We start from the raw sequence: 12,675 nt of genomic DNA, 5'->3' as shown, positions 1-12,675 counted from the left end.
TTTCATTCATCACATGATATCGTGCGCTCACTCACTCTGGCCGATTCGATACGAACGAACCAAACGAATATTGCTGATATTAACGAATCGGTACGATATGCCGATGCGCATCACATCGAGCAATATCGTGTATCGGCTGATATCGAAATATAGATTTCGATTCACGAATCGGTCCGATATGGCGATGCGCATCACATCGAGCAATATCGTGTATCGGCTGATATCGATATATAGATTTCGTGCGGGGCGATATCGGATTCAACGATATTGCTGCGATATATAGATATTGAATCTATATACGATTTATATCACCCACTCCTAGTCACGATCGACTGAACTAATAGGCACGATCGACCGGTCGATCGCGACCTACCGGTTAGCCACCCCTGATCTAGACGGTCCCGCGTACCCCGCGAGCCCCCACGGTGCGGGGATCTTGTAAGAGATTCGGCCCCCAACCATAAAAAGAGTTTGAAGAATTGACCAGTAAATATTCAATTCTAATTTTCCAAACAAGGTCTACAGTCAGAAGAAGAAAAAACCTGATGAATATTAGAAATGTGTGAAAATTTATCTAATAAATTCCATAGTATTGAATAAACAGAATAAATTAACATTGAATAAATTTACTGGTGGTAGGACCTCTTGTGAGTCCGCGCGGGTGGGTACCACCACCCAGCCCATTTCAGCCGTGAAGCAGTAATACGTTTCGGTTTGAAGGGTGGGGCAGCCTTTGTACGTAATAAATGTCACCTCAAAGAAATAAAAGACATTGTAAATAGTTGATAATATTACTAAATTTAATAATTGAAGAAGCTTAAAAAAAGGGATGTAAAATAATACAATTTAAAAGCTATAAAATTTGCAATAACACAAATCGGCATAGGTAACGAAGTTCTGAACTATTAGGTATTTGATAGATTGGTATTTATTTCCCTTGTTTTCGTAAACATTTGAACAAGCTCACGACCGACCGAGTTTCACCGGAGCCTCTGGAAATTGCAAGGCGAATGCAGCCACTGACCTTGAGATATGAGATCTAATTCTAATCCTAAAAACGGTGGTCTGTCAGTTCACATTAGAACTTTAGTGGTAGTAGGACCTCTTGTGAGTCTGCGCGGGTGGGTACCACCACCCTGCCTATTTCTGCCGTGAAGCAGTAATGCGTTTCGGTTTGAAGGGTGGGGCAGCCGTTGTAGCTATACTGAGATCTTAGAACTTATATCTCAAGGTGAGAGGCGCATTTACGTTGTAGATGTTTATGATCTCCAGTAACCATTTAACACCAGGTGGGCTGTGAGCTCGTCCACCCATCTAAGCAATAAAAAAATAAACATTTAACGTAACGTCATCAATATTGTTTGATAGTATTAAACTTACCTGCCATCAGAGAGTAGGAAGGGTTTTTCGACGGTAGCCCGAGGCGGTTGGTGTTCCGAGCTCTCTATACAACACAAACTAACATTTAATTTCGTGAACTATTATTTAATATGTTAGTTAAGTCGACTGTTCAGAAATACCGTTAACCTAAAACAACTTTAGTTTTCTATGGGTTGGGGAAAAAGTTTTTTCGCATTATACGTATATTATTATGTATGAACTTATAATAAAATCTCTTTAAAAATGTAAAAATGCAACTGTTATACGGAATTGAAAAAATATCTTTTTAAAAAAGATTTTAGTGACGAAATGAATATATAAAGATTTCACGACGATTAATGACGGCAACCGTGCCGTGTGGAATTAGGAATAGGACTGACTGGACAGGGAGGGGATTGTTCTCTAATAAAGGATCATAACTGCTGATGCTATTCGGGAAAGGTGATGATGAAAGGAAAGCTAGGAACCAGAGGGTGTCATAACACAACGCAAGCCACGTTAAAAATTTGCGATGTTTATGGACCTAGTGCAGTGACTGTGAGAGTAGCACAAATTTGGTTTAAGCTTTTTCAATCCGGAAATTTTGATGTCAAAGATGCACGTCGCTCTGGTCGCCCTATTACGGATAAAATGGATGCCATTTTTTAAAAAGTGGAGCCAGATCGGCATATTATTATTTACTGGTGGTAGGACCTCTTGTGAGTCCGCACGCGTAGGTACCACCGCCCCGCCTATTTCTGCCGTGAAGCAGTAATACGTTTCGGTTTGAAGGGTGGGGCAGCCGCTGTGACTATACTGAGACCTTAGAACTATATCTCAAGGTGTGTGGCGCATTTACGTTGTAGATGTCTATGGGCTCCAGTAACCACTTAACATCAAGTGGGCTGTGAGCTCGTCCACACATCTAAGCAATAAAAAAAAAAAAATATCAATCAGTAGTTACGACGTAGCTGAAGAACTGGGAATTGACCACAAAATAGTTTGGCGCATTTGAAAAAAAACTGGGTACACAAAAACGCTCGATACTTGGGTACCTCACGAGCTCACTGAGAGGAACCTAATGAACCGTGTACTCATTTGTGATTCTTTATTATGACGTAATGAAACCGAACCATTTTTGAAGAAGCTGATAACTGGTGATGAAAAGTGGATCACGTACGACAAGAACGTGCGAAAACTATATTAATAAATGTTGTGAATTTTCTTAAAAAATGCAAAGAAACTTTTTCCCCAATATATTACTCCTTATGCCTTTAAACTAGTGCAAAACAATTCTAGAGTGCTGCATCAATAAATTAAATCAAAATTAAAAATAGGATTATATTATAGCATTCCTAAATCGGCCTATCTGATTTTAAGCGGTTCCCGGAGACCAAAGATAACGTGATTTTTGTCAATCACCTTGAATCGACTTGAAGCCTCTATCTCAATTGTGGCAGTAATTACGCAAATTTTAATGAGTACGTGAGTATAATGACTTGAGTGCGTAATTCATTAGTAAAATAAGTATTTGCTTTCGTGATTCGAAAGCCATCACACTCGCATCACTTGGTGCTTTTCACTGGTGATAGGACCTCTTTTAGTCCGCATGGGTAAGTACCACCACCCCTGCCTGTTTCTGCCGTGAAGCAGTAATGCGTTCCGGCTTGAAGGGTGGGGCAGCCGTTTAAACTATACTGAGACCTTAGAACTTATATCTCAAGTTTGGTGGCGCATTTACGTTGTAGATGTCTATGGGCTCCAGTAGCCACTTAACACCAGGTGGGCTGTGAGCTCGTCCACCCATCTAAGCAATAAATAAATAAAGTACTGATATCACAACCGGCGTTTTCACTTATTGATTCGCGAGCATAATTGAGGCGGTCAGCGCAAAAGTGGCCTTAGCTTACCATAGTTATTATGGAGCAATGAGGTTTAAGTTTTCATGAATTTGAATTTAAAAAAAACAATACCCGCAAAAATACTGTTTACAAAGCCATCTGCTATCCATGGGTGAAACTATCGATAGGCCGGTTTTGCATCAAAATTGATTACATTTTAAATAAATTGAAATATACATATATAAGCATGATTATGAAAAATTGTGAGTTAGGCCACTTTTGCGCTGCCTCCCTCAATTGTTTTGAAGTTTAAATAAAAAAATCAATCTACTTACCGATCTCGTCTCTTTTAGGGCGGCAGTTTTCATCTGCGTCCAGCTTCGTTTTGCTTTTCAATCTGCAAAAACGACCAATCTCTTTGTATCTTGAACATATTGAAATCGACTCTAGCTGTCGTTAGTCGAGAGTTAAGGGTTAATTTGCGAAATTAAGCTTTGATTAAGCCCGAAATTTGTATATGCTGTTGCCTCGAAAAATAATGACTGAGCTTCGAAGATAGGTATATGTATACCTAATATGTACGTTGTTTGCTAGAAAGCTACCGATTTAAATAATACGCGTTAATAGGTATTTAATCGAATCGAATTATGTATGTGTTGAGAGCTTTTTTTAAGTCTAAGTTCGGACTTAGAAAAATGTTTCATCATAGGCTTTGCGCCTAATGTATAATGGCGGACATAAAAATGGACTGTCTCTTCCTCTCAATATATTATAGTTATGTAATTAAAACAAATTTTACGGTTTTATCTTGCGTTTTATATAACTATATTTTTTTTAAATAAAATACTCGGTGGTTAAACGTAAAAGTAGTTTTAATTACATCTAAGACTCGTGAATACTGAAGCAAATACTGAAGCAAATATATTTGCAGTAAATTTATGAAGCGACCTTTGGATTTTTTAAAATTTTTTTTTTAATTGCTTTGATGAATGGACGAGCTCACAACCCACCTGGTGTTAAGTGGTTACTGGAGCCCATAGACATCTACAATGCAAATGCGCCACACACCTCGAGATATAAGTTCTAAGGTCTCAGTATAGTTACAACGGCTACCCCCACCCTTCGAACCGAAACGCATTACTGCTTCACGGCAGAAATAGGCGGGGCGGTGGTACCTACCCGCGCGGACTCATAAGAGTTCAATTGAAAATAAAAAAAAGCTATGTAGGTATTTCAACGTAATCCTGCTGAAAATGTCTTCGTTAAATATACCGATAGCGTGTTTATCGTAATCAGCATTGGTAATTATAGCCAAAAACGTTCATCTCAATATCATTAACCGTATATAAATTATCTTGTCCGTTTGTTTGTTTTTCTTGTGTATCTAATGAATGTTGAACTGTTGGTATGATTTTAGTGCTTTTAATATCAAAATTTATTTTCTGAAAAATATAATGTTATTATTTATTAGCTAAATATCTGATGAACAATCGTTTTAAATAATAATTCAACTTCATAATTGTTCACTGAGTTTCAATCAACTACGCTCAATAAACTTAAAAGCTGTAATTGACAATCATTAGCGGTGGTTTCAAAAACAAAACTTAGCTTCATTTAAATTTATAGTTCCACAATATTTTGTTTCGATATCGGGTTTCAATTTTTACTGGTCCACTTAAAATTTCTCAATTCATTTACTACAAAGCCTCATATGAGTAAAAATGAATGAAAATAATTTGGATACTGATGGCTTTACTGGTGATTGGGGAGCCCGCACCGTAAGGTACTAGCGCCTAAACTACTAAACAATACGTTTTGTTGATGTCAATGGGCTCCGGTAACCACTTAACACCGGGTGGACCGTGACCTCGTCCACCCATCTAAGCAATTACAAAAAAATCAAGCGAATAGAAATTGAAAAAAAATCGTTAACATTCAGTACTAAAAGCTTATTGAAAATCGACCTACCGCGTTTATTGGCTTAGGATACGTTACGCCGTGAAAATAAATCACTTTACCCCACGATCCTATTTAAACAAAACGAAATTCGAAAGTCAGATCTTTAGATTATTATACATCCATCGTTTACCATGCGTGATGAGAAATTTTATGTAAATGGAATACACTTTTCATCTCCACACGCTCGATTAATGACATTAAAAAAATATTTGACATATAAAAGAAACTGTCTGAAATACATAGGTATCAAGGGGGAAAAGGCTATTTGACTTAACTGGGGGGCCCTGAAAGGGGGTGGGGAGTCATGTAAAATATGAAAAAATATCATAATAAAAAAAACTTCTTCGGCTATTTGAATGGGCTAAACTTAGCGACATTTATGCAATTTTACAAGGGAGTAATTTAAAGTAAAATTAAAAAAAAATATCATAACAAAAAAACTTCTTCGGCTATTTGAATGGGCTAAACTTAGCGACATTTATGCAATTTTACAAGGGAGCCATTTAAAGTAAAATTTAAAAAAAATATGATAACAAAAAAAACTTCTTCGGCTATTTGAATGGGCTAAACTTAGCGACATTTATGCAATTTTACAAGGGAGCCATTTAAAGTAAAATTAAAAAAATAGATCATAAAAGAAAACTTCTTCGACTATTTGAATGGGCTAACTTGAAGTTAACTTGAAGTTCAATTAAAAACATCGAACTGTTGATACTAATACCAAATAAAGATATACAGTATAGCCCACGGAGTTTCTCGCCGGATCTTCTCAGAGGGTCCGCGGCCGATTACTTAGCCGTTGGTATGATCAAATAACCGCCTTAACTGGGTTGCCAGTCGCAACCGCCATTCGAGAAGCTGAGGACCGGACGAGATAGAAACAGCTGACGAGACAGGCCACGGTCAAGTTTCAGGGACACGACCTTCAGCAATGAAGAAAGTGACGAAGAAGAAGAAGAAATTTTCTTTCCTACAAATAACAGTTTATTTTCATTTCCGAAAATACATAATCATCTGCAGCTTGTAATGGAGTACGAAATGAAAACGTCGGAATATGTTGAAGGATTAAAGCTGGAGATTAACGTGCGTATTCACTTTGCGCTTTGAGATTCGCGGAATTCACCTTTGCGATAGAGAACATTTTTTATTCCGGTGCGCAAATGGATAATCGTTTCAATAATGTTCCTAAGGATAGTAGTTATTTAATTAATATTTACTGCTTTAATAGCTAGACGAGGTTAAGTCTTTCGATACACAGGTAGGGGCATAAGTCACTGATTACTGTTGAGAGCTCATTTCAAATCTTGTTTCAAGGAGATGTGATAATCCTCTGGGAACACCGTGGAATTAAGATACTAAACACTATTAAAAAGACTGTTTAGTTAGACAACAGATTCTTCTTCGATTTATTTCTGTTTCTATTCTACATATCATGAGCCGTGTGCTTAGTGCGAGTTTTTTAACGTTTTCGATAGCGTAAAAGTTAACTCAAATTGAAATTCAGTCACATGATCAGATCCAATGTACTCGAGACGCTTCGAGTCGCTAGACGCATTGCCCCAAGGATAATCTTCGAAAATATTCAGGACCTAAAGAATGCCTCTGGGTCTGGTCATCATCAGCGCAATAACGACCACTCTTACAAAACCAGGGCGCCCGACCAATAAGAAGTTTAGGCGGTAATGGCGTTTCTTTTTAATATACTTATATCTTATATGCTTTGTATTGAATGGTCTCAAGTAGTATTTGCCAATAAAATTAAAATAATAACTATAGAACATTGTATGAAATATTGATGGAATGAATACAAGACGTATCTTTTGTTTGAAGCAATCTGCTTAAAGAGCATTAACCCTCTGAATTATTGCTGATCATGTTTTGAACATTTATCATAATGGATACATATTTCTCTAAGTTTCTTTGGACATTTTGCATTAAGCTGTAATTTATAATCTAGCTCTCGTGAATTTTCAATTAAAATTTAATGGTTTCTTTTGGTCTGTGCACTCTGAATGAACTGAAATCGTAATTTTTTTTTACCCACAATACAAAAATGTTTTTTTTTTGACGCTATTCAATATGATAAAACGCGCAAAATAAATTAAATGCTGCGCCAGAAGTTTTTTTTATTGCATAGATGGGTGGACGAACTCACAGCCCACGTGGTGTTAAGTGGTTTTTGGAGCCCATAGATATCTACAACGTAAATGCGTCACCTTGAAAAGTGGCCTTAATTTTGTTTGATTTTTATTAGATTAATAAAATTTTGGAAATTAAATTGAAAAAAATATATACATACATTGTTCTATCAACTTAGTTCATATTTGCTGTATCTTTTTCAGAATTTATTTAAATAAAAACAATTGTCTGGAAGAGATCGCTCTTAGATTTGAGACCGCTTTGTACAATTATACTGTTGGCTGTTTCTCAATGTAAATTTTTTCTCTCTCTCTCTCTACCTCCATAAGCAGGCTACTATCATCAAAAACTTTACAGAACTTTGGCGTCGCACTTTTAATTAAAGGTACATTTTTTCTTTTAGCATAAAATTCACCACTCTCAACAGTTTTTTTTTTTTTTATGATTGATAGTTTACTGGTGGCCCGAAGGCCTTTCCAGTTTCACCAGGACAGGTGGGCGAGCAAAGGCTCAGCCAAGAGGATCTCAACGGTTCGTATTGTTGCACATTTTCAAGCAACCATCATCTCCAATTAGATTCAAGCGGTTAATTAGCTAAGATGCTAAGCTCACGGCGCATCCAATCGTAAGTTGTTACGCGAATGGTCGATACCTGTATTTGGAACACGAAGTCTTAATTTGAAATATATATAAAAATGAATTTCTGTTCGTTAGTCTCACTAAAACTCGAGAACGGCTGGACCGATTTAGCTAATTTTGGTCTTGAATTATTTGTGGAAGTCCAGAGAAGGTTTATAAGGTAGATAAATATGAAAATGCTCCAAATTAAATAAAAATAACAATTTTGTTTTTCCTTTGATGTCTCCCCCGTCGGACGGATTCCTTTTGTTTGTTTTAAATTTATTTTATACAAAAGATTAGGTCTTTTATTTACCGATTGAGGCACTACGAAGTCTACCGGGTCAGCTAGTTTGAAATAAAATAACGACATATCACAGCCCGATCATCAAATAACCAAACAAAATCAATAATAACAATCTTCGAAGCAAAGGTAGCTGAATATCACAGTTTAGATACCATTTACCAAACGCACATGCGATTGAGCAAACAAGTTAGCCTAAAAATATATACACGGTTCGGTACTGAAAGGAAAAGCAAAGTATTCCGGTTTTCAACAACAAAATAAAATAGGGAATTTACTGACAGAGCTGATATTTGTAATTCAAATAGGTACGAGTTTTATGTCCGAACGCTTCCAGAACTCTGTAGCTGAAAAGGGATGTTGTGTTGATTGTATGAAATTGTTACGTGATTTTTAAAATAAAAAATTCTAAGGAAATCTTTGGAATCACCATACATGCATGGTTGAGTCGTTGGTGCAGGAATTAACGTTCGTGACTGTTCCCTGTTAGGGGTGTGGGTTCGATTCCCAAATTAGACACACATCCGTTTGATGAACATGTTTGGTGGCTCTTTGTCTGTGTGTTCATTATTTGCATATCGCACCTTTAGAACTATAGAGACCCGACCCAAAAATGTGTTTCTGGAAAACATCGAATAAAGTTTTCAAACCGAAAAGACGTAGAGGAAGGGGACGGAGTAAAAGAGACCAATGGATAAGTTTGTCCCTTTCTAAGCTACTTTCGGTCATTTAATTTTTAAGAGTCGCTGAAAAAAAGGTTCCGAAATCCGAAAATTTCGAAATGGGTCTCTATAATTCTAAAGGTGCGATATGTACATATATATTTGAGCATATATGAGGCGGTCAGCGTAAAAGTAAGTGGCTTAACCCACAATTTTTCATAATCATGCTTACCTACCTATATGTATATTGCAATTTATTTAAAATATAATAAATTTTGATGTAAGTCCGGCCTATCCATAGTTTCACCCACAAAAAACAGATGGCTTTTTAAACATTATTTTTGAGCGTATTGATTTTTTTTTTTTCTACTCAAATTCAAATTCATAAAAACTTAAGCATAATTGCTCCATAATAACTGTGAGCTTAGGCTACTTTTGCGCTGACGGCCTCATATGTATGTTAGTGTCTGGTACCCATATTTAAACACAGGGAATTGTAATTTAGGGCATAGGGATGATCATGCGTAATTTGTTCACGGTTATTTATTGGGAGCAATAAATAACTTGCAACTTCTGTTGTGATGTTACCTTACTCACAGGTAGGCTGAAGCTTTAGAGAGCAAGGACGAAGCTCTCGCTGTAAGCCTTCATGTAGCGAAGGCCTTCGACAAGGTCAGGGGTTTATTATGAATAATAAATAACTGTGAACAAATTTACTCTTAAGTAGTGACCTTAGCCTAAGGATACCGCATGTAGAACCCTGGCTATTTTGTTTGCAGCAGAAATCGTAATTACTCAAATAAGAAAAAAAAAAACTGGTAGTTTCATTTTTGTCATTCCTTCTTCGTGATTTTTCAATAGTTTGTAAAACTAGTAAGTACGTACTAAATACCTTGCCATATCCGTATCCATTGATACAAGTACATCAGGTTTCCTACCCATTAAGTGGCCAATTAGATGAAGACAATCATTTAGATGATGATTTTAATATGTATATTATCCAGTATTTGGAACAGACAGATAATAAATTGTGCTAAGACAGGTAAATTTTGGTTACGCAGTGTTTTAGTATGATAAATAAATAAATAATATAAATAATAATAATAAAGATTTACTAACAATCACGCCACGTTAACTGGTCCCGTGATAAGTTCGTAAAGAACTTGTGTTACAGGTACTAGATAACGGATATAAATGTAAGATTTTTATTATACACATACATATATTTAATATACATCCATAACCCTGGAAAAGACATTTATCTTCCCTTGGCGGGATTCGAACCCGCGATCCCCTTGTGTAGTGACCATGTCACTTAACACTACAACAGACGGCCGTTAAGATAGAAGAGTTTACGGATAGGTACCACCACCTAGCCTATTTCTGCCGTGAAGCAGTAACGCGTTTCGGTTTGAAGGGTGGGGCAGCCGTTGTACTGAGAAACCTGAGACTTCGAACTCATGTGTCAAGGTGAATGGCGGCATTTACGTTGTTGATGTCTATGAGCTTCGGTGGCCGCTTAACACCGGGTGGGCCGTGAACTCGTTTACCCATATTGGCAATAAAAAAATCACAATCAAAATAAATAAATGAACCTGAAGTTTTATGCGTAAATTGTAAAAAAAGTAGAATTACCATCACGCAATTATTTGAATAAACATAATATATACATTTTAAAAATGTGGAACGACAATCACGCAATCGTATGAAGAAAATATAATAAATAAATTATCCTTGAAAAGCTTTTTGGTATGACGAAGATTTGAATGTGCTTATCGTGACGCCCAGAATAAGGACCGCCCTCATACACTACATAATAAGACCCATGTCTTAAAGCTGTCAAGATAAAAGGGTACACTTATCATAAGAGATTTGATATCCACCCTAAAAGCTGTAATATCATCTGAATGTCATTAGAGAATAATTGCTATGACAAACATCTCATTGTTTTGTGTTGACGAATGTAAGAATATTTTACTATGGCGCCGGAGTGCTCGTGGTTTTGTCTCAAGGCTTATTTGCGTTGATGCTTTCAATCGACTACCTATGGGGTAAAAATTGACCCAAATATATCCGCTACAAGAATCGGGGTTCAAGTCATAAGCGAACCGGAATTTACCGGGTTAATTTACAAAACCGATAGAGATGTAGCCGCTTATTGCAAGGTACAATGATACACTATCTTCATTAAGAAGAGTAACCCATTTTATTATACGACACTATACAATGAATAGATAAAGTGTTTTTTTTTTGCTTAGATTGGTGGACGAGCTCGCAGCCCATCTGGTGTTAAGTGGTTACTATGGAGCCTTTTTTTTTTTTTGGTCAGGAGGAAATCGCCGGACTTCCGCCCTCCACTGGGGATAGAGGGCGGAGCATGTCAGAGTCGAACTGACTAAAACCTCCTGTCGCTCAACAACCAGCGTCCAAACCTCGCATGAGACAGAACTCATGAAGAGGCAAAGGGGGGAAAGTGAAGCGTTTAGTGCGGAGCACATCTCTCCCATCACCCTCCCCCTCGGGACGCCGGACCGGCGGTCGTCGGCGCCAAGACCACCAGCCCTCTCGGTCGGCAGGCTATCCAAAGCCCGCCTAGATGGCGCCGGTTAGAGTGAGCTATCCTACGGAATACCCCGCTGGACCAGAACCAGCGTGGGTCGAGGATAGCCGGCCTTCCATCACCCAGATGCTCTTGCGTAAAACGCGTGCAGAGCAGCTTGCACGTCGTCTTCTTAGGCCCCCCTCGCCGGTCCCCAGACCGACATGTGAGGGGGGACCCGAAACACTTAGAGGGCCAGGGCTTGGGCGAAATCCGCCTCCCTGGCCCCCGCTCGACGGCGGCGGGATTGTGCGTCTCTCACGCGCCCCGCCGCCTCCTTCTGCGAGATGGTGCACTCGCAGAAGTCGAGCATCGCCTTACACGACTCGTCGTCGCCGAGCATCGATGCCACAACACTCGGCAACGACAAGTCGTTTCCTACTTTTGCGACGAGGACACGGCGCCACCCCTCCCATGCGGGGCAGGCGACGAGCGTATGCTCTGCCGTGTCCAAGTCGCAATCACAATGGTGGCACTCTGCCGTCGGCTCGGCTCTGATCCGGTGCAGGAACTCACCGAAGCAACCATGCCCAGTGAGCACCTGCGTGAGCCGGAAAGTGAGGCGTCCTCTGTCACGATTCACCCAATCCACAAGGACCGGGCGAATCGCCTCGACGGTCCTACGACCAGCCGAAGGATTGCAATAAGCCAGCCGTCTGGACCATGACTCCAACTACTATGGAGCCTAACGTAAACATAAGTGCGTCACTCACCTTGAGATATAAGTTCTAAGGTCTCAGTATAGTTACAACGGCTACCCCACCCTTCGAACCGTTGGTTTTTGGTTGGATGTTGGTACGTACCCGTGCGGACTTATAAGACGTCCTACCACCAGTAATTACGCAAATTATAATTTTGCGGGTTTGATTTTTACTACACGATGTTATTCCTTCACCGCGGAAGTCAATCGTGAGCATTTGTTAAGTACGTATTTCATTGGAAAAATTGGTACCCGCCTGCGGGATTCGAACACTGATGCATCGCTATATACGAATGCACCGGACGTCTTATCCTTTAGGCCACGACGACTTCACAAATTCGTATGTTGTCGTAACAATTATATGTCCATACATACCAAGCTAACAAAAGCGTATAAAGAACCTTATTTAATGCGTGATAGGTTCGAAGATTCAGACTCAGTTTATCTAACTAGAAATCCTTTTGTATCGGAAAACAATTGAAAATATGCTTCGT

General features: G+C 38.6%; 1 protein-coding gene across 4 annotated transcripts in view; it reads right to left on the bottom strand.

Annotated features, from left to right (window-relative positions):
* The window catches only part of LOC101740789 (phosrestin-2), a 79,046-nt gene that overhangs the window by 11,135 nt on the left and 55,236 nt on the right, over window positions 1-12,675 (bottom strand). For all 4 annotated transcript variants that reach the window (XM_012692577.4, XM_021349594.3, XM_062672419.1 and 1 more), the window contains exons 7-8: window positions 3,536-3,597; window positions 1,381-1,444 (exon numbers count right to left, since the gene is read on the bottom strand). In XM_012692577.4, coding sequence (XP_012548031.1) covers window positions 1,381-1,444; window positions 3,536-3,597 — 126 coding nt within the window. The remainder of the gene's footprint in view (window positions 1-1,380; window positions 1,445-3,535; window positions 3,598-12,675) is intronic.

Source organism: Bombyx mori, chromosome 15, assembly GCF_030269925.1.
Source record: "Bombyx mori chromosome 15, ASM3026992v2".
NCBI lineage: Eukaryota > Metazoa > Arthropoda > Insecta > Lepidoptera > Bombycidae > Bombyx > Bombyx mori.
The sequence above is the reverse complement of the archived record's forward strand: the minus strand, read 5'-3'. Positions and strand labels throughout refer to the sequence as shown.